At 52.5% G+C, this 22,661-nt stretch overlaps 9 protein-coding genes across 9 annotated transcripts; 7 read left to right on the top strand and 2 right to left on the bottom strand.

Moving 5' to 3' along the window:
* Nucleotides 1-1,801: 1,801 nt before the first annotated feature.
* J4E86_002045 (uncharacterized protein) lies at nt 1,802-3,999 on the top strand (the record flags this gene model as incomplete). The annotated part of the gene is made up of 2 exons (XM_051442608.1): nt 1,802-2,070; nt 2,118-3,999. 2 exons carry the CDS (start codon nt 1,802-1,804, stop codon nt 3,997-3,999), a joined length of 2,151 nt encoding a protein of 716 aa, XP_051306196.1.
* A 63-nt stretch (nt 4,000-4,062) lies between these two features.
* On the bottom strand, nt 4,063-4,713 carry J4E86_002046 (uncharacterized protein; the record flags this gene model as incomplete). The annotated part of the gene is made up of 2 exons (XM_051442609.1): nt 4,063-4,440; nt 4,507-4,713. The coding sequence occupies 2 exons, from the start codon at nt 4,711-4,713 to the stop codon at nt 4,063-4,065; spliced, it is 585 nt and encodes a 194-aa protein (XP_051306197.1).
* Nucleotides 4,714-5,347: 634 nt separating this feature from the next.
* Nucleotides 5,348-7,744, top strand: J4E86_002047 (uncharacterized protein; the record flags this gene model as incomplete). Its single annotated transcript, XM_051442610.1, has 1 exon — nt 5,348-7,744. One exon carries the CDS (start codon nt 5,348-5,350, stop codon nt 7,742-7,744), a length of 2,397 nt encoding a protein of 798 aa, XP_051306198.1.
* Nucleotides 7,745-8,129: 385 nt separating this feature from the next.
* On the top strand, nt 8,130-9,475 carry J4E86_002048 (uncharacterized protein; the record flags this gene model as incomplete). Its single annotated transcript, XM_051442611.1, has 3 exons — nt 8,130-8,381; nt 8,441-8,759; nt 8,823-9,475. 3 exons carry the CDS (start codon nt 8,130-8,132, stop codon nt 9,473-9,475), a joined length of 1,224 nt encoding a protein of 407 aa, XP_051306199.1.
* A 92-nt stretch (nt 9,476-9,567) lies between these two features.
* Nucleotides 9,568-10,905, bottom strand: J4E86_002049 (uncharacterized protein; the record flags this gene model as incomplete). The annotated part of the gene is made up of 2 exons (XM_051442612.1): nt 9,568-10,082; nt 10,137-10,905. 2 exons carry the CDS (start codon nt 10,903-10,905, stop codon nt 9,568-9,570), a joined length of 1,284 nt encoding a protein of 427 aa, XP_051306200.1.
* A 376-nt stretch (nt 10,906-11,281) lies between these two features.
* On the top strand, nt 11,282-13,863 carry J4E86_002050 (uncharacterized protein; the record flags this gene model as incomplete). Its single annotated transcript, XM_051442613.1, has 4 exons — nt 11,282-11,499; nt 11,561-11,657; nt 11,711-13,622; nt 13,670-13,863. The coding sequence occupies 4 exons, from the start codon at nt 11,282-11,284 to the stop codon at nt 13,861-13,863; spliced, it is 2,421 nt and encodes an 806-aa protein (XP_051306201.1).
* Nucleotides 13,864-15,829: 1,966 nt separating this feature from the next.
* J4E86_002051 (uncharacterized protein) lies at nt 15,830-16,495 on the top strand (the record flags this gene model as incomplete). The annotated part of the gene is made up of 2 exons (XM_051442614.1): nt 15,830-16,237; nt 16,277-16,495. The coding sequence occupies 2 exons, from the start codon at nt 15,830-15,832 to the stop codon at nt 16,493-16,495; spliced, it is 627 nt and encodes a 208-aa protein (XP_051306202.1).
* Nucleotides 16,496-18,557: 2,062 nt separating this feature from the next.
* J4E86_002052 (uncharacterized protein) lies at nt 18,558-19,613 on the top strand (the record flags this gene model as incomplete). The annotated part of the gene is made up of 6 exons (XM_051442615.1): nt 18,558-18,590; nt 18,639-18,763; nt 18,857-18,893; nt 18,953-19,071; nt 19,127-19,458; nt 19,507-19,613. 6 exons carry the CDS (start codon nt 18,558-18,560, stop codon nt 19,611-19,613), a joined length of 753 nt encoding a protein of 250 aa, XP_051306203.1.
* A 747-nt stretch (nt 19,614-20,360) lies between these two features.
* Nucleotides 20,361-21,896, top strand: J4E86_002053 (uncharacterized protein; the record flags this gene model as incomplete). The annotated part of the gene is made up of 3 exons (XM_051442616.1): nt 20,361-20,567; nt 20,630-21,711; nt 21,764-21,896. The coding sequence occupies 3 exons, from the start codon at nt 20,361-20,363 to the stop codon at nt 21,894-21,896; spliced, it is 1,422 nt and encodes a 473-aa protein (XP_051306204.1).
* Between the last annotated feature and the right edge of the window lie 765 nt (nt 21,897-22,661).

Raw genomic sequence — 22,661 nt, forward strand, 5'->3', positions numbered from 1 at the left:
TCGTGCAACGGGGTGGGCCAGACGTGGTGTGGGTGTCGCGCGACGGCGGCTCCAACAGCTGCTGTCCTGAGGGTCCCTTGGCCGTGGTAGCGCTGGGTCCGTGGAATTGTCGACGTCGCGGCGGAAGCGTCGTGGGAGAGAGCGATCGGGACACAAGGAGCAGACACAGACACTTTCACAGCGCACGCCGACGCTCCAGCCCAGCCAGATGCAGCGAGGAGACGAGAAACCGTTTGGGGTCCGTCGGCCGTTGGCACGGGCCCTGTGGGACTGATTGGCCCGCAACCGAGATGATATGTCCAGGAATAGCAGGCCCCACCGGCATACGATATCACCACACGCCCTCAGCAGCGCTGCGATCTTCGCTGCCATGACGACTGGTGACGACGGCAATCTCTTGCTTAATCTCGTCCTCGCCCACCCGTCGCGCGTCGTCGAGCTTCACTCTTCGGCAGTATGACTTCGGAGAATTGGCGTACCATGGTCCAAAGGGGCTGCTAACTAGCCGTCCCGCTTGCACCTGCAGTGGCGCCACACCATCCAGCGACGGCCTTTCAGGTACCGCATTCTGGAACGGAGCATGCAGGGCCATGGCCCACGCTGCAAAGTCTGCTAAGGTGTTATTCTTAGTTGCCGCCCTTGGGTTGTCGCACCTGCCATTGCTACTGTCGCACAAGCATCGCCGACTCGTGCTCGTCGCCTTGGGGGACTCGCTTGCTGCAATCTGCCGTCGTGCCCTTTCCACCACCGCCGGCCCGTGTCTGCTGGCTGGCGTATTGCCAAGCCCGAGTAGTGTTCATTGTTCGCTAGGGTGGCCTTCATAGTTCACCACCAACATCACGAGCTTCCTCTCTGGAACGCGCCACTGTCTAGTATGTTTGTCTGGAGCCCCTGGCCTATCGCGTCAACAAACAACAGCGCATGAACCACGCCGAACAAAGAACGAGGCCATCCACGCCGTATGACATTACCCTCCTGATCCAGACCTGCCCTTCAGCATGCCTCATTCCTCATGACTTGTGAGATGTGCCACTCTGCGGTGCATGACTATTCGTCATATAGCTTCACAGACCTTAGCAAACCTAAACGACAAGGCCTGAGTGATCAGCTCTATACGCACGAGTCATGCACCTTAACACGGAACTTCAAATATCCTCTGACACGAGCGCGACTTCGAAACACAAACATATAGAATATATATGTAATATATAACCAAAGGGGTGATCGGCGGCGCGCCAGATTCCGCGGTTCGGTCCCTTGCTGCTTTCTAAGTCTTTGTCTCCGCTGGGAAAGCGTGCGTCTCATCGGGTTCCACACGCCCAACTACATACGACTGCCTGCCGCTTGTGGACTACTACATCGCGTTGCGCACGTCTTGTCTGGTTGACTTTCAGCAAACCGACGGTGCAAAGTGTCGAACCACCCAGTCTTGGTTTTCTAGCGCGTGTCTATTCGTTGTACCTACTTGTTGAGCATGCGTATAGGTGAATACGCGAGTGGCGAGCGAATACGCCGTCCCTCGTATCGGACCTGCGTATGAGTTGTCGCGTTTTACCCCACATTGCCCCTCTGTACTGCGCGCCTTCCAAGCCTCGCAAACACTTCCCAGTTTTCAAGACACTGGTTATATAATTCGTGCCTCTTCCCATGCGTGTCGCCCGTGTCGTAACAGGTGCACCAACACCCAACAATGACGTCGCCAACAAGTCAAGCAATGGACCCCCAAAAGCACCAAAGACGCCCACCACCTCTTCCTCCCCGAGACTCTTCAACAAGTGATGCGCCTCCACCCTACTCCGTCATGGGCATGTCGTCGCAAGACCCGCGCTCCTCTTCAACGCAGTCGCTCGTTCCAGATCCCTCGCAGGGAGACACCGGGCGACGGCGCCTAATGCTCGTCTTCATTCATGGCTTCATGGGCAACGAAACAAGTTTTAGAAGCTTCCCAGCCCACGTGCACAATCTTGTAACTATCACGCTCGCCGAAACCCACGTCGTCCACACAAAAATCTATCCCAGATACAAGTCCAGGGATTCGCTTGAGATTGCGAGAGACAATTTCTCGAGATGGTTCGCTTCTCTCACCCATCAACATGCTCAGGACTGACAGCTGTCAGGCTAGCTCCACACGAGGATCAATGGACCGACGTTGTCTTGCTCGGTCATTCCATGGGTGGCTTGCTCGCTGCAGACATCGCGCTAGTTTTCCGCCATCGCATCGTTGGCATCGTGAATTTCGATGTTCCGTTCCTGGGCATGCATCCTGGAATTATCAAAGCTGGACTAGGCAGCATCTTCAGTTCACCGCCAACGCCACAGGACGCAATTGTGCAAGACGCCGACGTTGGAAAGAGGCCCAGTAGAATGAGTACAATCTTCAACCCAAAGCCTACGGATCCCAACTACAACCCGGCATTCCCAAATGATGTGAATCTGCCAAATCGGAAGGGCTGGGAAAACAGCCTACACTGGCTTACCAAACACTACAAAGACGGCTTGAAAGAAGCCACTAAAGGTCTCGTCAAGTCTCATTTCGAGTTTGGTAGCGCAATGGCCGACTACAAGGAATTGAAGAATAGATACGCAAGGGTGCGCGCGCTTGAAGAAGACGACGAAAGCAAGAGGAGATCTGGGTTTGGCCAAGGGCGCACAGTACCTCGCGTACGATTTGTCAACTACTACACTGCAAGCACCGGGAGACCCAAGAAGCCGAAATCTCCCAAGTCGCCTTCTCCAAAATCACCATCCCCATCCCGCTCCTCCAACCAGCAACTACAGCATCAGGACAGCAACATGAGTGCCTCGAGTGAGGCATCGCGACATATGCCTGCTCAAACAGAGGAACAAGAAAGGTCGAGAAGTTCATCGGTCACATCGTCCGAACCAGAGATGACACACGTGCATCCTGAACCCATGGTAGATTCTCCACCGCTATCCATTAAAGTCCAAGAGCATCGAGAGGACGGTGTCGTGCCTGTCAGCCCTCAAGACCTCCTCTCGGCTACCAGCCCTGTAGCACCTCAAACTTCTGAGGAATCAGCGCGCGAAGACAGCGGTCCTCCGAATTTACCAGAGATCCCGCCTATCCCGCAAGAGCCACCATTTGTTGATCTGATGCAATTCTCCGACAAGGCCCAACGCAAAGCTGCAGAGAAGGAGTACGACCAGGCTCTTAAAGTATATCAGAAAGCTGTCAAGACACGCAACAAGACGATCAATGAACGGACCAAGATGGAAGAGAAATGGGAAAAGGAAAAAGCGAAAGAGAAGAAGGACCGAGAGAAGGAAGAGAAGAAGAGGCAAGAAGAGCGGGAGAAAGCAAAGAAGGAGCAGGAGAAGGAAGAGCTAAAGAAGGCTGAAGAGGCAAACAACATGTCAGCAGAGGACAGGCAAAGGCAGAAAGAAAGAGAACAGCGGCAAGCGGAGGCAGAGCAGAGGGAAGAAGAAGCGCGGCAAAGGCAACGAGAGGCAGATTTGCGCGATGGGAAGATACCCGCAGAAGACAAAGCCGAACCAAAACGTGCTACGACTGACCTGGAAGAGGACATTGGTGCCATTGAACTGGGAGACGACGAACCAGCTCAACACAACCCCCAGCATCCATACGCCAACTACCAGTTCTCCCGTAGCGGAATCATGCGTCAGGATACACCAGACGGCCGCGCCGACTCCTCCTACACCCTTTCCACAATGGACAGCCAGAATAGTCATCGACCAAAGACTGAGTCGGAAGAAAGCGCGCCCACCAAACCTAAAAAGCTCAAGAAATTCTGCATGCTACCACCAAAAGATGCGGATGGCAACAAGGACCCTACATGGATACGCGTCTTCATGGAGAACATGGACGAGGTGACAGCACATACCTCGCTGTTCTTCATCAACGAGACATATGAGAAGCTAGTAGGAGACGTTGGTGCAAGGATCGAAGACTGGGTCAGAGAAGCGGATAGTGTGCGGCTGGTGCGCGAGATGAGTGAGATGGAAGACATGAAATCGTGATTCACAGTCTAAGATACCCGTGTATATATGAAGTTACCATAGACAAACCCTGCGTTGCTCTCTCTAAGACTGGGTACTGGTCCACCCCATCTGCGGCGCAATCGACATGACCCTGCCACCCACAACCAGCCCCCAAACACCCAGGCCCAGTATTCCGGAGCCACCGTTCGCCATGCCCGCCCATACGCCTCCTGCTGCCGCCCATCCCAGGCTCAATGTACCCAGCAATAACACCACGAGCTCACTACCCCTTATCGCTTCGTTGAACTTCTCGACAAACGGGATTTTCGTCTGATTCTTGTCGTTCCAGAAATTGTTCATGTGTACCCTCGCGAGGTACGCAGCCGCCGCATTTGCCGCACCAGCCCCAACAAGCACTTTTGTAGATGCGAGACTAGGCACGATGAGGAGGGCCGTGGAGGTGAGGAAACTGAGTAGTAGCTACAACCCATCTAGTTAGTTACACATATTCTCACGTTGGCCTTGAGAGGGAGGGGGATTACAAACCGTAACAGTCCCACTGGTCTGCGTCGACCGCGTCTTGTGCAGTCTTTGCGCCGCAGTATTTGACCATTCTGCAGCTTTCTCGCTCTGCTTTTCGTATTGCTGCAGGCGCGTTATGTTTTGGTAGGAGAGGTAGAGGCCGTAGGCGCTGAGGGCCGAGGTGAGGCCGAGTTGGAAGACGCTGACTGTGTAGATTGAGGGGGAGAACATGATTGATTCAGAGGAGGACGTCTGAATCAGCGAAGGCGGTGGGGTTGAAGGGATTGTTGGCGATGTGGTTGCTGGGGTGGGTGCCCAGGTGTAGAAGGAAGTTTGGTGGAGGGACGGGACGCTACGTCATCGTGTTCTAGAACTTGCAGGGTTGGAGCGTCTGGCCTGCTGGCTGGCTCCTGCGTTGGAACGCGATACCAACGCGACGCGACGACGCGAACACATTCGAAACGCTCTTGCTTTGTAGAATAGACCTATCGCATCTGCTTCATGTCCCTACCGATACCCAAGTTCGGCTCATGCGCCAGATTTGAGAAAAGGCAAATCAATCAGCTTCCGTCACACATACTGTGCATGCTGAAGACTACGACGAGTCCTTCGTGTGGAATTGCAGGCTTCATGCCCTCGCATTTGGTCACTTGCCCTATTGATTGTGGTTGTTCAAACTCCTCATTGTCCATAGTTCCCTCGGCACTGTTCTGCTCGGCTTCAAAAGATATCCCGAGATTCTAGCGCTGGATTCAAAAGCCGACCGGCTACGGATAAGGATCATGTTTCCGATCTGCCTTTTCTCACGACATTGCAAACATGGCTTGTGTCGCTCCCCCTGTGCTAACCAAGCCATTGTTAAGTCATGCTTACTACTAAACTTGCACGAAGGTACCCTCTACACCGATGCAGCAATTTGTATGCGAGGAGTCTGGCTTCGCTTGCACCGCGGGTGTCGATCAGTCCTCTCGATGCAGGCATACCACTCGACTACGACCGACAGGTCTTGCAGCTCAACTCTGTTAGACATGGCTCTCCACGTCCGTTGACCTTGACGGAGAAGGTGCTCTACAGTCACCTCTATACTTCCGCTGAGCACCACTGGTCTCTGGATGAAATCAGGCGTGGAGAGACGCTGCTACATCTCCGCCCAGACAGAGTCGCATGCCATGATGCGACGGCTACTATGGCATTGCTGCAGTTCATCAGCGCAGGCCTCCCGAAAGTCCAGATCGCCACAACAGTACACAGCGATCACCTCATTGTATCGCGAGACGGCGCCGAGGAGGACCTGATCCGTGGGAGAAAAGAGCATCGCGAAGTCTATGCCTTTCTGAGTAGCGCAGCGAAGAAGTACGGAATCGGCTGGTGGAAACCTGGCGCCGGCATCATCCACACCACCATCTTCGAGAATTATGCGTTTCCTGGAGGCCTGATCATCGGGACGGACTCACATACGCCCAACGCCGGCGGCATGGGGATGCTTGGCATTGGAGTTGGGGGTTCTGATGCAGTCGATGCGATGGCTGGTATGCCCTGGGAGCTCATGTGCCCACAGATCGTAGGTGTCCGACTCACCGGTAGCCTGCATGGATGGGCCTCGACAAAAGATATCATCTGCAAACTCGCCGGTATACTATCTGTTTCAGGCGGAAAGGGCAAGGTGATTGAGTTCTTTGGCCCTGGTACGCAGACGTTGGGTGCCACGGCCATGGCCACAGTCTGCAACATGTCAGCTGAAATTGGATCGACTTCCTGTATCTTTCCCTACTCCGAGGCCATGAATCGATATCTCTCGGCGACGAAGCGTGCGGATGTCGCGCGCCTCGCAAACGGCTACAAGGATATCCTGCTGACCGCAGATGAAGGCTCCGAGAAGCATTATGATACGGTTATCGAAATTGACCTAGACTCTTTAGAGCCACATGTCAATGGTCCCTTTACTCCGGATCTTTCGCATCCTCTTTCAGAACTGAAGGATGCTGTAGCAAAGAATGACTGGCCTGTCGAAGTTAGTCATGCCATGGTAGGCAGCTGCACCAACAGTTCATACGAAGATCTGTACAAGACATCGCAGCTTGTCGAACAGGCCAAGGCTGCTGGTTTGCTGAAAGTGAAGACACCGTTCCTGGTCTCCCCAGGCAGCGAAGACATACGCGCGACTGCAGAGTCGGAGGGTATCCTGCAAACTTTGCGCGAGGCAGGTGCTGTTGTGCTGAGCACAACTTGTGGCCCTTGCGTAGGGCAATGGCAGCGTACAGACGTCGATGTCAAAGGCCGCGAGAGAAACACAGTAATTTCCAGTTTCAATCGCAACTTCGTTGGTCGGCACGACGGCAACCCAGAGACCTGTTCATTTGTGACTTCTCCAGAGATGGTGACGGCTTTTGCCTACTCTGGAAGGTTAGATTTTAATCCTGTCATCAACTCTCTTCAAATCGAAGGGTCAGCACAGGGATTCCAGTTTACAGCACCAAAAAATGTCGAGTTGCCCATGCAGTTCGTTGTGGGCGAAGATTTCTACCAAGCTCCAGTTCATGACGCCGACGATGTGGCAGTCGACATTGACCCACAGTCTGATCGTCTACAACTACTTGAGCCCTTCAAACCCTGGTCTCCCGGCTCGACGAAAGACATGCCGATTCTCGTCAAAGTCCAAGGAAAGTGCACGACCGATCATATTAGTCCCGCAGGCCCGTGGTACAAATTTCGTGGTCATCTTGAGAACATCAGCAACAACATGCTTCTTGCAGCTTCGAACGCCTTCCTAGGTTCCGACTCCAAGTTGCTCGGCCACACGATCCACCCGCTAACCAGCGAAATCGGACTTGTGCATGAAGTCGCCCGAGACTTGCGCGATCAAGGTGTAAACTGGTGCATTGTCGGTGACTTCAACTACGGAGAAGGGTCATCGCGTGAGCACGCAGCGCTAGAACCGCGTTTCCTCGGTGGTGTCGCGATCATAGCGCGCTCTTTTACCAGAATACACGAAACCAATCTCAAGAAGCAGGGCATGCTACCTCTGACTTTTGCGAATGCCCAGGACTACGATCGCATCCAGTTGGGCGATCGCATTACGCTACAAGGTGTTGAAGACGGCGAGCTACGGCCGGGAAGGCAGGCTAGCATGCGTGTGGTGCGCGCGAATAATGCAGGAGAGTGGATCGCGCCGCTCAACCATAGTTACAGTAACGGTCAATTGAAGTGGCTGAGAGCGGGGAGTGCGCTGAACCATATCAAACAGACGGTCTTGGGGAGGTGATGCAGCAGACTGGAGTTGGAGGTGTGGGTTGGGGTAGGCCCTCGGGGAGACAATTGCAACCTTGCAACATCAACAAACTCAAAAGTCTCCACTCGATGTTGACATCAGCGATACTAGCCAGTGAGGTATATAACTACCTCGGCGTTTTATGGCTGGACCGCTCGGTCTAAGGAAGTTAGATAATGTAAAGACGCCACGGAACCCCGCGGTCATCGCCTCGATTTTGATTGGCGGAAGTCCCACGCTGATCTACAAACGCAGGCCGACGCGTTCCTGGAGCCCTAGAGCCGTCTCCCGTAAGCCGTGAGCGGGCAGCTAGTTTGAGGCACCTGTTGACTGTACGTGATTTCGACGACTCGTATCGAGCATCAATTGACCTTTCGCAATGGCTCAAAGAGTGCTTCTTCGAACAGGCCGGGGCTTGTCGCTCGCGCCTCGCTCCCTGCAGATCACCCGCTCCTTCAGCACCGTTCTCGATACCCCTGTCGACCCTGGAACTCAACAATTACGCTCACCAGCGCGGACAGGCTCCGTCTTCGAGAATGCGCTCAATGCAAGTGCTCCCAGGACCAGCTGGACGAAGGAGGAGATTACTGAAGTCTACAATACTTCGCTGATAGACCTTACACATGCAGCGGTATGTCACACAGCTCTATCACTATTTGGATAGACAATGTCTCATCAATCCCGTTGTAGGCTTCGGTGCACCGGCGCTTCCATGACCCCGCCGCCATCCAGATGTGCACACTGTTCAACATCAAGACTGGAGGCTGCAGCGAGGATTGCTCCTACTGTGCGCAGTCATCGCGTTACGACACAGGATTGAAGGCTACGAAACTGTCATCAGTTGACTCAGTCCTGGAGGCTGCGCGGGTCGCAAAAGAGAATGGAAGCTCAAGATTCTGCATGGGAGCTGCCTGGCGAGACATGCGAGGCCGCAAGACCAATCTCAAGAATATCAAGGAGATGATCAAGGGGGTTCGCGGCATGGGTATGGAGGCATGTGTTACTTTGGGTAAGAACCGAGTTTACGAACTGCATGTGAAACATACACTGACTTGATGTTTCTACACAACAGGTATGGTTGATGCCGCGCAAGCAAAAGAGCTCAAAGACGCTGGATTGACTGCATACAACCACAACGTTGATACCAGTCGGGAGCACTACCCCAGTGTCATCACCACTCGCACGTACGACGAACGACTCGCCACCATCAAGAACGTCCAAGAAGCCGGCATTCATGTGTGCACCGGCGGTATCCTTGGTTTAGGCGAGAAGGCTCGTGACCACGTCGGTCTCATCCACACCGTCGCAACACTGCCAGCCCATCCCGAGAGCTTCCCCGTCAACGCCCTAGTGCCGATCAAAGGCACACCACTCGGCGAGACACAAGCCATCTCCTTCGACGCCATCCTACGAACCATCGCTACCGCGCGACTCGTCATGCCGACCACCATCATCCGTCTCGCGGCTGGCCGCCACACAATGCGCGAGGAGAAGCAGATTATGTGTTTCCAAGCGGGCGCTAATGCCGTCTTTACGGGCGAGAAGATGTTGACTACTGCTTGCAACGGTTGGGAAGAGGATAAGGCTATGTTTGACAGATGGGGGTTGAGGCCTATGAAGATGGAGGAGACGATTGGAGAGCAGCGCAAGCTTCCGGGACAGGATGAGGCGGAGGCTGTCGTTGCGGCTGCTGAGGCGGAGGCAACCGTTCAGGCACTTGCTTGAGGGTAGACGCTTCCTATGTAGAATGGTGATCACATAATGATTCCGCAGTCAAGCACTGTAATGCTGGGCAGTATGATTCACTCGATTCTAAGCTAGAGTTTGGCTTGCACACCCGCTTCTTGTACAGGACCTTGTGACTGCTCACCTGCCTGACTCTCGCACCATTTCCCGAGCAGTTCAACGAGTCTATCCACCTCCGCTGATGTGTTGCCAGCATGTAAGCAGATCCTGACTCTAGCAGTTCCCACTGGCACTGTAGGCGGCACCACGGCTCTGACCATCATACCATGAGTTTGCAGAAAGTTCGCCAGGACCTTGGGTCTTGCTAATCGTACTGCGAATATAGGTGATCTCGGGCATGCGCTTGGAATTGTGAGTGCTTGACCAGCCGATTTCGAGTGTCTTTGGAGATGACCGAGACTGGTATGGAGATGGTGAGTGAGATGCTGTAGATGGGCTTGTAGTCTCACGCTCTGGCCAGACTGAAGTAGCCGGTACGAAGAGCGTATGAGCGTCAGAGAGGGGTAGGACAAGAACGTTGTATATATGAGCGGACGTGCGTAGTTAATGAGGTAATGACGCAAGGTGTCTGAGCCGAGAATGATTGCTGTGAAGTGCTTAGTATCTGTCATAAACTTAGATAGAATGTAACAAGACGTACCCCCGTTCGCCGCTACCGCTTTTCCGAATGTGTGGAGCCGTGCGAATATGCGTTGCTCGAGGCCTAGCTCACATACCAGACCCCTCCCCTCTGGTCCTAACACTCCAGTAGAATGTGCCTCATCCATAACGATGTATCCTCGTTCAGGGCCCAAGACTTCTTCTACGATCTCCACCATCTCTTTCAAAGGGCATACGTCTCCATCCATACTGTATATGGATTCCAATGCCACAAACACATTACAGCTCTGGTCTCGCACACCCTCATCCTCACCAAGAACTGCTATCAAAGCATTCTTTAGGGCAGATGTGGAGTTGTGTTCAAAAGCAATCGTCTTCCCCGCTCGTGATAACCTCATGCCATCATGAACGCTTGCATGTACGAGCTCATCATAGACTATCACGTCTCCCGGCTGCGGCACACTTGCAAAGAAGCCCGAGTTTGCATCAAAACCACTGTTGAACAGTAGTCCAGATGCAGCTCCATGGAAGTTGGCAATCTCTTGCTCCAGTTGTTCGGCGTACGTCGAGTTGCCATCTAGGAGTCTTGACCCGCCGCTGCCCAATGGCAAATCATTTCTTTGCAGCTCTTGAAGGTACTCCGATTTGAGTTGTGGCGAAGTGGATAGCGACAGAAAATCGTTGGACGAGAAGTCGGTCTGATTTTGAAGTGGTAATGTCAGATTACGGAGTGTTGCGTTTGTCCGTCGGCGATCGAGTAGTTCTTGTAGCTTGTTTTGCAACGGCTTCGAATGCGTTTTGCTCCCCATATCTTTCTGTAGAAGCTGAAATCACGGACGTCTTTGACCCACGATAACGTGACCTTCAGTGATGGTGTGGAGCTGACCAAATGGCTGGCGTGGTAGGATCAGCGGAAAGCGGGAAGGAAGCGTGGGGTCTGCCGTGGCTATCCGCGTCGTCGAAAGCTGTCAAAAGTAATTTCATACTCATTAGCTAAAAGACCGCATAAGCTGACCCCTCGATGCCGTCGGAGATGCGGCTTGACTCATTACATTTGTACCTGCATGTTTAGCGTCGGTGTGGACGCGGAACCACTAGCGCACTCTCCGCATTGGACAGCATGCAGGTGCAGCCATCTACCATAGCACCTTCCTCAACTCACCACTAACTGGAGGTACAAAAGAAATGGCGAAGGTGCCAGGAGGGTTGTGGAAGAACGCGATTGCTGTTCAGGTCTATGGTGCCAACACGGGAGTTGGCAAAACAGTGTTCTCGACGCTCCTGGGTGCACATTTCGGTAGGGCAAGCCTCAAGAGCAGGACATCGCCATTACGCCACGGGCCTTACAAAGTACAATACGTAAAGCCTGTATCTACAGGCCCAGCTGATGAAGCCGACGATAGGTCAGTGTAGTGCTGCGTGATCCGACAGATATTTGGGACACAAGGGCTGACTGTACGCTAGCTATGTGCACAAGTACACTGGCCAGCGTGTTTCCACACTTTTCAAATTCGACAAAGCCGTGAGCCCGCATGTTGCGGCAAGAGGTTTCAAACACATTGTGAGTTCTTCCTTTATTGTTGTGCTTTTGCCAATAGTAATTGACCAGCAAAGCCCAGCGATGAGCTCATCAGCCAAACGGTGTTCAAGACTGTCCAGAAAGCTGCCGGCGCATTGGATCAGGGCAGACTTTTTTCGATAATTGAGACAGCTGGAGGAGTTCTGAGCCCAGGACCTTCCGGCACGCCACAGGCGGATATCTTTCGACCACTACGACTTCCTGCGGTGCTCGTAGGCGACCATCGGTTAGGTGGTATCGCTTCTACCATATCAGCTGCAGAATCCCTGATCATGCGAGGATATGATATCGATGCTGTTGTGTGTTTCGACGATAAGAGCCAGTATGAGAACGCAGATTACTTAAAGAAGTATTTCATGGATATGGGTATACCAGCTTACAAACTACAATGGATTCCGAACCTCCAGGGCGTTGCACCAGGTACGAAAGAAGAGACGGAAATTATGCAAGATTACTACAGTACAGAAAGCGACAGCGCATCGGTAGGAACGATCGCTGAGGAGCTGATCCATCGCCACGACCAGCGACTCAGCCGCCTAGGATCTATGCCGTATGAAACAGAGGACAAGATTTGGCATCCTTTCACACAACACAAGCATGTGAAGAACGCGAACGACATACTAGTCATCGATTCGGCATATGGCGACTTCTTCCAGGTCAAGCACAAGGGCAATGAAGAGGTACCCCATCCTGAGAACCAAACCTTGTATCCTGCATTTGACGGCTCCGCGTCATGGTGGACGCAAGGACTTGGACACGGTAATCCGCGATTAGCACTGGAAGCAGCATATGCAGCAGGGCGTTATGGTCACGTCATGTTCGCCGGCGCCACACACGAACCAGCTCTCACTCTAGCGGAGAAGATACTTTCGGGCTCGCCACAGAGAACCCGTTTGAGGAAAGTGTTTTACACAGACAATGGGAGCACAGCGACAGAGGTCGGTATCAAGATGGCGCTTCGTGCGTCTAGTAAGCGCTATGGCTGGGATAGCGCAACAGAGGCCGTTGGTGTCCTTGGACTCAAAGGCAGCTACCACGGAGACACGATCGGGGCCATGGATGCCTCTGAACCTTGTGTCTTCAACGAGAAAGTCGACTGGTATCGCGGCCGCGGCTTCTGGTTTGACTACCCGACCTTCAAGCTCAAGAATGGCCAATGGGTAGTTGAACCGCCCAAGGGCATGGAAGAAGAATTGGGTCCAGCTCAGAACTTTGAGAGTCAAGACGGCATATTCGATTTCGCTACCAGGGGTAGATCGGTGCAGTACGAGGCCTACATAGAGAAAACACTAGACGAGCTGGTCAAGGAGCAAGGCAAGAAGTTCGGTGCCTTGGTACTAGAGCCTGTCGTCCTCGGAGCCGGAGGTATGCTGTTTGTGGACCCGCTCTTCCAGCAAAGCTTAGTACGCGTCGTCCGTCATTACGACTTTGCAAACGGCTCCAGGGTTACCGAATCTCCGAAGGACGAGAATGCTTGGTCTGGTCTTCCTGTCATGTTTGACGAGGTGTTCACCGGTTTGTACCGTCTGGGCCGCTTCTCTGCGGCCTCATTCCTTGATATCCACCCGGACATAAGCGTGAATGCGAAGTTGCTTACGGGAGGTTTGCTTCCGCTTTCGATTACTAGCGCCAGCCAATCCATCTTCGAGGCTTTCTTGGGCGACGAGAAATCGGAAGCTCTCCTGCATGGACATAGCTATACCGCTCATGCAGTCGGATGCCACGTTGCAAACACAAGTCTGGATATCATGGAGAAATTGAACTTGGGCCATGAGCGGAACTTGGCCGAGAACGAGGACAAGATGGTAAGCCATGACAGCGGCAATCGTGTGTGGAGTATGTGGTCCGACTCCTTCGTGGGGAGCGTCTCAAATCATGAGAGGGTTGAGTATGTAAACGCGCTGGGCTCAGTGCTGGCCGTATCGCTCATTGATGAAGGCGGCTCTGGTATGTCGATCTTTTCTCCTCCAAGCTTCTTAATTAATGTGACCTAGGCTACACTTCTTCTGCAGCGATCGGCCTTCGCGATTCTTTACTCCACGATGTTTCTGAATCACAGGTACAGATTCATTCGCGCATACTGGGTAATGTCATCTACCTTATGGCGAGCATTACTGCGACGCGCTCTCAACTAGCCCCGATCGAAGCGGCATTCATGGAAAAGTTGGGAAGCGTTACAAGAGCTTGAAGAGGTGTCGTGGCCTTGATGTACCTCGTGCCACTCCTTTTCACAGCCCGTATGTAGACATTTAACGCGAAGCTTTGTGTAACTACTCTCAAGGCGCACAGGAGTCGCGAATCTGACTAGAACAAATAACGAACCGTTTGCGAAGTTGAAAACTCATCACGTATCCTGAGCGGCATAATTACCAGTATCCCGTCACCTCATATGCGCTGGACAATTTCGCCAATCACAAAGACCGCAAACTTGCTCAGTGATACCAGTAGCGTGTGTCAACCCTTCCTTTAACCGGGCAACAACAACGTCGGTGCGCCTCGGGAGTCAGCCACGAGCTGCATCTCTTATTCCCGCTGCCGGAAACACATCCATAGATGATGAGTTTACTCTCGCATACAGCAATATGAGCAAATTCCTGCGATTGAGCACCCGGAAGTACACTATTCTGACTGCTCATAGGCCCCACTGCCGCGTTCTGACTTCTATATAACACATAGACACGTGGGTCACAAGCAAAGCAGGTAACGAAAGAAATTGGGCTTACATTGTATCCTTAAAGTCATAAACACCGCTACCCTTGACCGGCTGTCGGACTGGCGACCTTGAGACTAGAACAAGCTACCACTTCACGAACGAACAACGCGAAATTTGGACCATGATGTCGATGCATTCTATGCACAGTGAGGGTACGCCATGGCTTACGCAACCTGTTATGCTGCATTCCTCTCGAAAGTACACCTGCAGTCTCAAAAGCGACACGCTTTGTAAGTGGCAGCAAGGGTACTGGAGATTTTGGTACGAAGCCGACCACAGGTATGCGCTTCCAACACTCGCATTCTTCATGGCGACCATCGTTCTCTTTGCCATCCCCTTTCTCACCTCGAAGCTCGTACGAAAACCTCCCCCGAAGATCAAGGCTGTGCGACAACTGCTTGCCATCCTTCGCTACCTCGCCTACCGTTCATATCGCATCCGGCCTTTGAACTGGAACTCCGCACCACTCGGCATTCTCATACTTGGGGCGATAGGCACGGTCTTCTTCGTCTGTATGACACTCGGTCCGCGACCCTACTATTGGCCCAACCAGAAGAGCCCGCCGATCTCATTCGGAGGCTCACCACCGATCGCCACAAGATCAGGATGGATGTCGCTCGCTTGCCTACCCTTTATCATGGCGACGTCGACGAAAAGTAATATGATTACAATGTTGACGGGAGTATCGCATGAGAAACTGCAGTTGTTCCATCGATGGATCAGCTATGCATGCTTTGTGCTTGCTTTGATACATACATTCCCCTTCATTGTGTTCAATGTATGGAAAGGCACTATGGAGAGCGAGTGGCATACGGACGTATGCTATTGGACCGGTGTTGTCGCTCTCATTGCGCAGGTTCGTGACCAAACCCGTCTTTCCTATGGAATATAGACTATGCCCAGAGGAAAGCTGATGATCGTCCAGGCCTGGCTGACATTCGCTTCCAACTCCTACCTTCGGAATGTCAGCTATGAGTTCTTCAAAGCAACTCATTTCATCGCGGCCCTGGTGTTCGTCTTGTTCTTCTTTCTCCACTGCGACTTTCGGTTGTCGTCCTGGGATTATTTCATCGCAACAGGCGTCGTCTATACAGCATGTTGGCTCCATAGCCACATACGCATCTTTTTTCAGTACGGCATCAAAACGGCTGCGGTCAGCAAAGTATCGAACGACTTCGTCAAGATTGCGATTCCGATGAACGGCGGCTGGAAAGCGGGTCAACATTACTTCATCAGAGTCTTTGGCCTAGGTGTACACGGAATGACAACACACCCTTTTACGGCATGCTCTCTTCCGGAAGCGACTCGCTCTTGCACGAACGAACTCGTCTTCTATATTCGACCGCAGGGAGGTTTTACAGCACGCTTGGCGAGGCACGCTCAGCAACATCCTAAGTCAAGCCTGAAGGTGTTACTCGATGGCCCTTATAGTGGCATAGACATGAGGAGGGTTGCGGCAAGCCAAAGCGTTGTGGCCATCGCTGGTGGATCTGGTGCTGGCTGGCTTTTGCCGCTAATTGAAGCGTTCCTGCGGCAGGATGAGCAACAGGCTGCAGTACGCCCAACAGACCCGTATCGCGACGGCGACGGAGATATCAACAGGAAAGCTGCTATGAGAGTGATACTAGCGACAAGAGATTCGCTGACCAGGAATTGGTTCGAGCAGGCCGTCTTGGAGCTAGTAGCGAACAAGCTGAGCGGATGTCGCTGTGATGAATTGAGCGTGGACATCTACTACACCGGTGAGGAGGAGCTTAATAGTGCAATCGGAGGCCCGAGTAAATTAGAAGAGAAGTCCAAAGTTTCGAATGAGAGTGTTGGCTCAGGGACGAAAGCATTGTCGACAGATGTACGTCCCTCAGAGGAAGCCGCATCAAACACCATCCAGACTGCGCTCACCCCGAAGCATGTATCGCAACGACCGGACCTTCCAGCTATAATCGCCGACGCAGCAGAGTACGGAAGTGAAAGTACGTCTGTACTGGTATGCGGCCCGCTGAGTATGCAGAGCGATGTGTCGAACGCTGTTGCTCATGCGCAGATCGGTGGCATGAAGGATGGGAAACGGGATGTGTATCTGCACATGGAACACTTTTCGTGGGCTTAGGCGTCAGGACAAAAGGATAATGTACGATTTAGAGCGATTCGCATGTGCACTGAGAACCGTCTGCAAATGGAAGTCGTGTTAGGTGGCATTATCGTGGATTGATTACAATGACGTAATGCCCGCGCTAAATCACCTTGTTTGGGCCAAATGGCCTAAGAACTCCCAAAAGACACCGCAAGCCTCAGCAACTCCTCCACATCCAAATGGATGGCCTACCGCTGCCAGTTTCAGAAACCCCACGTTTTTGCGAGCCATGTATGAAAAACATTGTCAGCGACGATGCTGGGGCCAACCGGGTGACGCATACATTTCCACCGTTCCTCAGTACGCGTCATACACCATTGATCACGAAGAAGCAACCAAGTGTCACAATCGCTTCCTACGCCAAAATTAGTGCCGTTTGAGAGATGGTACAACATGTCGAGCACGCAGACGCCGTGCGATCATCCTAGGACTGGCTGAGCTGGCTGCTCAGAACGCGTCAATGGGCCACGACAGGCGCACGGAAAGTTGACCAAACACGGCAGAGATATCGTTCCGGTTATTCAAGAAGCTTGCCGACGTCAAACTCAGTATCAGTCCCGTTCCACACTAGGACCTTCACGCATGTTGTCGAAGACGGTACCATTTAATATTCCATCCTTGTAGGCGAGTTTATACAGCGGCCACACCTCGGTGTCAGTGATTTTGGTCCAAATCCTACGTGATAAGACTCGCATGCACGATTATCGGAAGTAAGCCTCCATCCACATCGACGACTCGAAGCCGCAGAAGCAAATTCGTGCACGCGATGCAGCGAGATGCCTATTCTGAGACGACGAAGCCGTAAGAGCCTCCAGGACCTACAACCTCTTTACTGCTGGCGTCTGTAGAACGTCGCATCGACCGGAAGATGAGAAATCGGCGCAGCTTTAGTTCGCATGGGTTCTGGCCGAGGCTGTCTTATAATAGCGGGTCATTGCACGTCCCGTGGCTTAGCAGTGCGGCTTCTGCCGTCCTGAAAGGTTCACCCGAGCGGCGAACCCCTGTCTGGAACACCCCAGCTACACCCCCACGGCTCTCGGCTTCATGAGAACAACAATACAGGTTTGCCGGTTTACTGGTCTACTACTGGGATAGCTAGACACTTCGACGGCCTTGGAGTTGATAGCTGGGCATCCATCGTGTGTGAGTCTGTCTTCAACATGGTGGCATGCCAGGAGCACAAATCTCAGCTGAAGCTGTGGGCACTGCATATCCCAGGTTGACGTATTGGGACGCACCGACGTACAGGCCAAAAGCTACGCTGGTCCGACCCGTGCGAAAATGCTCATAGCACTGGGATGTCATAGTCCTGGGGACTTTCGGGTGATTTTCAGAGTCAAGAGATGTGTGATTGCAATCTCTCAGCCTTACTTCATCCTGGTCAGTCTCGGGACAGACCAAGCGTGGCACCCTCGGTGCTGTGATACCTACAGGGCGTTTACTGGAGACCTGTCAAGCTCAAAGGATGGTTATGGTTGGGTCGCAGGTTACATGTGACAAGCAAGCCATGGGGTCCCTAGGATGTGGTACGCTGTCGATATGTCGGCCAAATGAGGAGAGAGGACCTGAGGCTCAGTGTTGCTTGGTGCAGCCTATATTTCGCCTGTCTGCATCAATGCGAAGTATTTGTTGACCGTCCGGCTATTTACAAGTCTTTTGTACCAACAGTACTCTGGAGCGACAGTCAAAATGTATCACAACTACTCCAAAAGTATGATGGTCGCCCTGGCCGTGGCTTTCATGGTACTGCCATTCGTCTTCGTTTGTTTGCGTTTATGGGCAAAAAGGATCGCTAAGCGCGTTGGTTGGGACGACTTTCTCACGGTTGCTGCTTTGGTAAGAGAACTTTGAGCGGTTCAGTATATGTTTCATTCTCTGACCGAGCGTTCATAGGCTGTGTCTATGGCTTGCTGCTCCTTACAGTTAGCTAGTAAGTGATTCGATTGGAAGGCATGTTGCAAACTTACGCCAATTGATAGCTGCGATACACGGCTACTTGGGGTCTCATCAACCACTGGATGAAAAAGGCCAGCCCATCATGGACGATCCCGGATTGATATTCTTTGAACAAGTAAGTAGGTCTAGCTGCTGATGGCAGTGCAATTGCTAACTTCTCTAGACAAAGTTTGCTCTAAACATGATCTCCATCATCGGACTAGGTCTTGTCAAATCGTCGATTTTGGTGTTATACAAGAACATCTTTGACGTACGAAAGTTTCGCATCGTCGTATACTGCGTGCTTGCGTATGTCGTATGCTGGACCGTCAGCTTCACATTCTCGCATCTATTCACTTGTTACCCCATAACGGTATTTATTGAACCGTACTATGGGAATAGCTGTGTCGAAACCGTGCCAATGTTTTTGGCCCTACTTGTAAGCTACTGTCTTTCACTCAGCATAATGATTTCGATTCAGGCTGACCATGTTACCAGTACACGGGTGTCTTCGCAGACATTGTCATCCTTATTCTTCCTATCCCGATGGTTTTGAGTGTCAGAATGGAGGCCAAGAAGAAGCTAGCTGTAATCGTAATGCTTTCACTCGGAGCTGCGTAAGTCTTATTTCGTCTCGTACGTCATTGTGTTCAAGACAACTGAGTCGTACAGAGTATGTGCTGTCAGCATCACACGGGTTGTGGCGACTTACTCGATCGCCGGCGAATACCTGAAGCATCCCGATGACGTCATTTATTACACAGCACCGGTGTTCTTTTGGACTAACATTGAACTATCTTTGGGTGTTGTGTGCGCCTGCTTGCCCACGCTCCGGCCCATTTGGTTTTACTTCTACCCTCGCGAAGCAACACAGACTGGTTCGAGCTACGGATACGGATCATCAGGTCACGGTTTTGGCTCATCCGCGCTGAACGGCATCACGAAAAGTACAACGTTTGGCGGCAAGCTGGTACGCAAGCCATACCAGGAGATTGACGAGATCGGTACGTAATGCATGGCGTCCCGTAAAGTGTCCCACTAATGCTACGCAGAGCTGACGGCGCGGTCTGAAGCTCCTTCTACGCCTCCCGAAGACGCCTCAACACTAGGCAAGCGCGGTATCACGAAGGAAATCACGATTCACCAAACGTTGGGATGAATGTGTTCCCACAAAGGGCGTCTACCTCGGTGCAAACAAGAAGCGCCGGTGTTAGCATATTGAACCGCGAATCCTACAATACTCCGCTCGGTATATGTCTCGGAACTGGTTGCTCAAGGTTGTCTCCAGGCTATTGGCGTAGCATATGCATTATTTTTTGATTGGATTGGCATCCTTCTCGCAAAATACTGCCGAGTGCCAAGTTCATCGGCGAAATATATCTTGCATACCACCGACAGCACTTCACAGACACCCTGTTTCCGCAGCGCTGTCACCTTCCGAATCTTTCGATGGTGGTTCAATGTTACCTGGAATCCAACCCACGTGCGCAAGGATGGAACCGCCTAAAGGAACACGGCCCACGTCATGCTCTCAACATGGCTCGCTGAACTCTTGCGAAAGTCATGTGTGGAGACATTGTGCTGGGGTGCTTTAGGGTAACGCACGGGTCCGGGGCCGTCGGAGGACATATAACCGAATGCGGCTGCGCCCGCGGTAACCGGGTCGATTGCGAACGAGTACGGCAGATAACCGCGTCGGTGACTATACCTAACCCAGCGCGGATTTAGCATGCAGGGACGCTGGCTGCATCCCGTTTGTCGACTAGAGTTTCCACCGGGACGACAAATCCCTCGCCCTGACGACTTGTGGTCCGGGCATTCTATGCCACCATGCAGGTAGCCGAGAAAGTTTGATGTCAATTAAAAAGCACGTTGGGCCGTTGCCCATTCGCTTGGTACTGTTAATATGAGGGTCTTATCATTACTGGTTTCTTTTGCCGCGGCGGTCTCTGCACTTGCTGTACGACAGACTGATGTCGCCAAGGATCTGGAGACTTTGGTGTCGTCGCCATCTTCGGTCAACGTCGAGGTTCGAGCACGTTGGAGTGATTACAACGCCCCCCTTCCATCTGTGGTCGTCCGCGTGCAAAATGACAAGGATGTAGCAAAGATAGTAGGTTCAGCCTCAACCAAATTGCCGGTACAACGGATCGTCGATGCTAATCCAACGAAAAGGTCAAATACTGTACGAAAACTGGGATACCGTTCCTTGCACAGAATGGCGGCATCGGATGGGGAAAGACTTTCAAGTTGGGGAAATGGGGTGTCCTCATCGACCTTGCCAATCTCAACAAAGTCGTCGTTGCTACAGACAAGAAGACCGCCACTATCGGTGGCGGTGCAAGCATCGGAGACACGATTGCAGCAGCGAATACTGCAGGTGCATTGATCATCACCGGAAACTGTAACTGCGTTGGCGCTCTGGGTGCGATGCTCGGTGGCGGTTATGGCAATCTCATGGGCGAGGTCGGATTCGGAGTAGACAACATCATCTCCATGCGAGTGGTCATTGCATCAGGCGAAATACTTACCGCATCAGCCACGTCGCATCCGGAACTGTTCTGGGCACTTCGGGGGGCAGGTCCCAATTTCGGAATCGTCGTTTCAGCAACCGTCAAGGCAATGCCCGCCACTAAAGAGGATCGCACAGCATACATCAACAACCTTTTCTTTTCACCCGACAAGCTCAAGCAGGTTGCGCAAGCGGTTGAAGATCTTCCTCTTACGCCTCAACAGCGAGTGTACCTTGTACTGACCTCTAGCGGGGAACCACTCAACGAGCCCTCTATCCTCGTCACTGGGTTGCTTCGTAAAGGCACGAATGAAACAGGACGCGAGGCCTTCGCCCCCTTTTACGACATTGGTCCCATTTCTGAGTCCAGCGCTATCACTACGTACGACCACTGGAATGATGCCAACATCGGCTTTTGCACTCGCGGTGGTCGCAAGCCCTCGTACAGCTCCACCATCACGGGCATGAACGCACAGAAGTGGCCCGAAATCTGGGAGCTTTACAAAGGCTTCCAGGCCAAAGGTCCGGACTCCGCCGTCCTCATCGAGCGCTACAACTTGACCAAGGCCATGTCGGCACCCGTTGGCTCGGCAGCAATGAATGAAGCACTCAGGAGGGATGCGTTCTCGCAGGCTATCGTTATACCGTGGTATGATGACGCTAGCCTCGATACCGAGGCCCTAGAATTTGGAAGCAAGGTCAGAGCGCTTTGGACAAGGAGCGATGATCCCAAAAATGATCCCACGTAAGTTTCTGTTGTCACGATCGAAACGAACTAGTGCTCACAAGATATGCAGCTATGCCAACTTCGCCTTTGGCGACGAGACGAACACTGCTATCTATGGGTCCAGTCTTCCTAAGCTGAAAACACTCAAGAAGAAATATGACCCGAAGGGAGTGTTCAGTCAGTGGTTCCCGATAAAACCATAGGTGATAGCAGCCTTCACCAGCTTCCTAATAAAAGCAATGTAATCAAAACCTGCTATGACGACCTAAAGTTCCCAATAAAACATGCGTGTTATCAGTCATCCTCCGAAATCAACCTCTCTAATCCACCACAAGTCCCACGTACCATTGTTTGCCTCAACCAGTCCAACTGTCGAATTCGAGCTCCAGTCCTCGTACCCACCATCCGCCGAGCACGTCGCAGTTACCCTACGTGTAGAACAACCCCACAAACCTGCGTCGGTCTCTGCTCTATTCAAGGCGTCTTTTGCTCTATTCCAACAATCAAAGACTTGGATTGCGTTGCCGACCCAGGAATGCTGCGGAACCATTTGGAGAGGCCAGGCGGAGCAAGTGGTGCGCATCAGGACGTATTGGCTTATGCGCGGGCGCGGAGGCTTCGGTGGTGGGGGATATGGGAGGGGGGTGTTGGTTGCGGGAGTGATGCGTGAGGGCATGTCTGTTGTGTGTTGGGGTGGCTTGGGGTATTTTGTGTTTTTATTGAGATAATGCTTGCTCCAAGTAATGAATTGTATTCTTAGGGTATATTGGAGATCACGAGATATCTTCACGAGATACATGCATGTGGCCCATATATCTCACATACCAGCGTGATATTCTGCCAGCTCAACCCAGTACAGCCTCTCGTGCTGTACCCCGTTCTTCGTCTCCTTCCCAGCCAGGACACCGAAATGGAAAACCGGCTCACCGTTACTAGCCGGCCCACCATTTACCAGCTTATATGTTCCC

Source organism: Alternaria arbusti (assembly GCF_024043155.1).
Source record: "Alternaria arbusti strain BMP 1465 chromosome Unknown scaffold_2, whole genome shotgun sequence".
Lineage (NCBI taxonomy): Eukaryota > Fungi > Ascomycota > Dothideomycetes > Pleosporales > Pleosporaceae > Alternaria > Alternaria arbusti.